Genomic DNA, 1,482 nt, shown 5'->3' on the forward strand with positions numbered 1-1,482 from the left:
TTATAATGTATTACTATTTTTATTTATTTTGCTCAAATTGTCCCATATTTGGTCTGTGAGAGCCAGCTTAACTTTTTTTGATGAGTGGGAGCTGCTGTTAGGAGCCTGGTTTATTCATCCATTCTAGGATGCGAGGAACTTCAGGTTGTGGATGCATAAATGAGAGTCTCCCTTACACTCAGTTGGGTTAGCTACCTTCGCTCTATGTTATTGTTTGGTTTCTCTTTCTTTGTAGTTAAATGCTACTTTGTTTCTCTATGAAATCTTTTACACATGGGATAAAATAGAGGTAGCCCCAAGACAAAGTATGTTTTGTTTCTCTGGGAACTATTTACTTGTGGTAGTATCTTAATCACTTTTCTTACTATAAGATTATGCTTATGTGTTACTGTATCTGAACACACTAGAATGGCTAAAATGGTATAATTATCTCAATTATCCTTAAAATTACATTGAAAACATTTTTTCTTTGGTATTTTATTCTACTGCATATTTTTAAGTATTCCAAACTGAATAAACATTTGGTACTATTTAGATATTCAGTTTTATTTATCTTCTAGGGTAAGAAGTATGGAAATAAATTATAACACAGAATTTTACCTTGGGTAGGTCCTGTCTGAAAAACATGAACTTAGTGTTGATGAAGACTTTTGTGGCCATTATTTCAAGAACACTGACTGTTGGAAAACAAAAACTGAAAACTTAGATTGCAACAATGATTTACAGGTGTTTCCCTCACTGAATGTGAGTACCCGTCTTGTCCCGTTAAGATACTTTAGTTTATTCCCAGTGAACACAGTATCAATGGAAATAATGTTTTATCAATATTTTGATAAAGAAAGGTGCTTAATTTGTTTAGGTTTAGTGCTGTACGTATGTGTAGTAGTGTATAATAATTAACATTTTGACATCATTGTTCCATTTCTTTGTACCCCATTGTAGCAACGTCCTTGCAAGACTCTTTTATGATCCACTGTCTCCAGTTCATCTTTCCTTGTCTCTTCTTTCTACTGCAGTCACACCTTCACCTCCATCTTCCCATGAAAACGGCTCTAGTCAGAGTCACCAGTGACCTCCATGTCGTTAAACCCAATGATCTGTTACTCTTACCAAAGGTCCTTACTTATCAGCATTTAATACACGTGACACTCCCTCCTCCTTTATCCCCTTTCTCCCTTCCAATGTGAGAGATTAAGTTCTAAATGGTAACAGCAGTCATCCCTAGGTAGTGAGGTTATGGGCATTTTGACTTATTTTTTGTTCTTCTGTAAATTCTGAAATGAAAAATATGTCTTTAGTAAAAATTTTAAAGGAGCTCTTTTTAAGATATATTTAAAGTGTAATAAACTTAATGAAAAGTAAACATAAGTGTACACCTCAATGAATTTTTAAAAACTGAGCACAATTGTGTAGACCCAGATCAATTATAGAACATTTTAGCACCTAGGGCCCCCTTTCGGTTCCTGACACTTTCCCCACCAA

At 34.5% G+C, this 1,482-nt stretch overlaps 1 protein-coding gene across 1 annotated transcript in view; it reads left to right on the forward strand.

The window, feature by feature from the left end:
* Positions 1-1,482, forward strand: part of TMEM87B (transmembrane protein 87B) — a 57,619-nt gene that overhangs the window by 13,393 nt on the left and 42,744 nt on the right. Inside the window, exon 4 of the mRNA XM_012656760.1 lies at positions 610-748. Coding sequence (XP_012512214.1) covers positions 610-748 — 139 coding nt within the window. The remainder of the gene's footprint in view (positions 1-609; positions 749-1,482) is intronic.

This window comes from Propithecus coquereli, unplaced genomic scaffold (genome assembly GCF_000956105.1).
Source record: "Propithecus coquereli isolate 6110/MARCELLA unplaced genomic scaffold, Pcoq_1.0 Scaffold519, whole genome shotgun sequence".
Classification (NCBI taxonomy): Eukaryota; Metazoa; Chordata; class Mammalia; order Primates; family Indriidae; genus Propithecus; species Propithecus coquereli.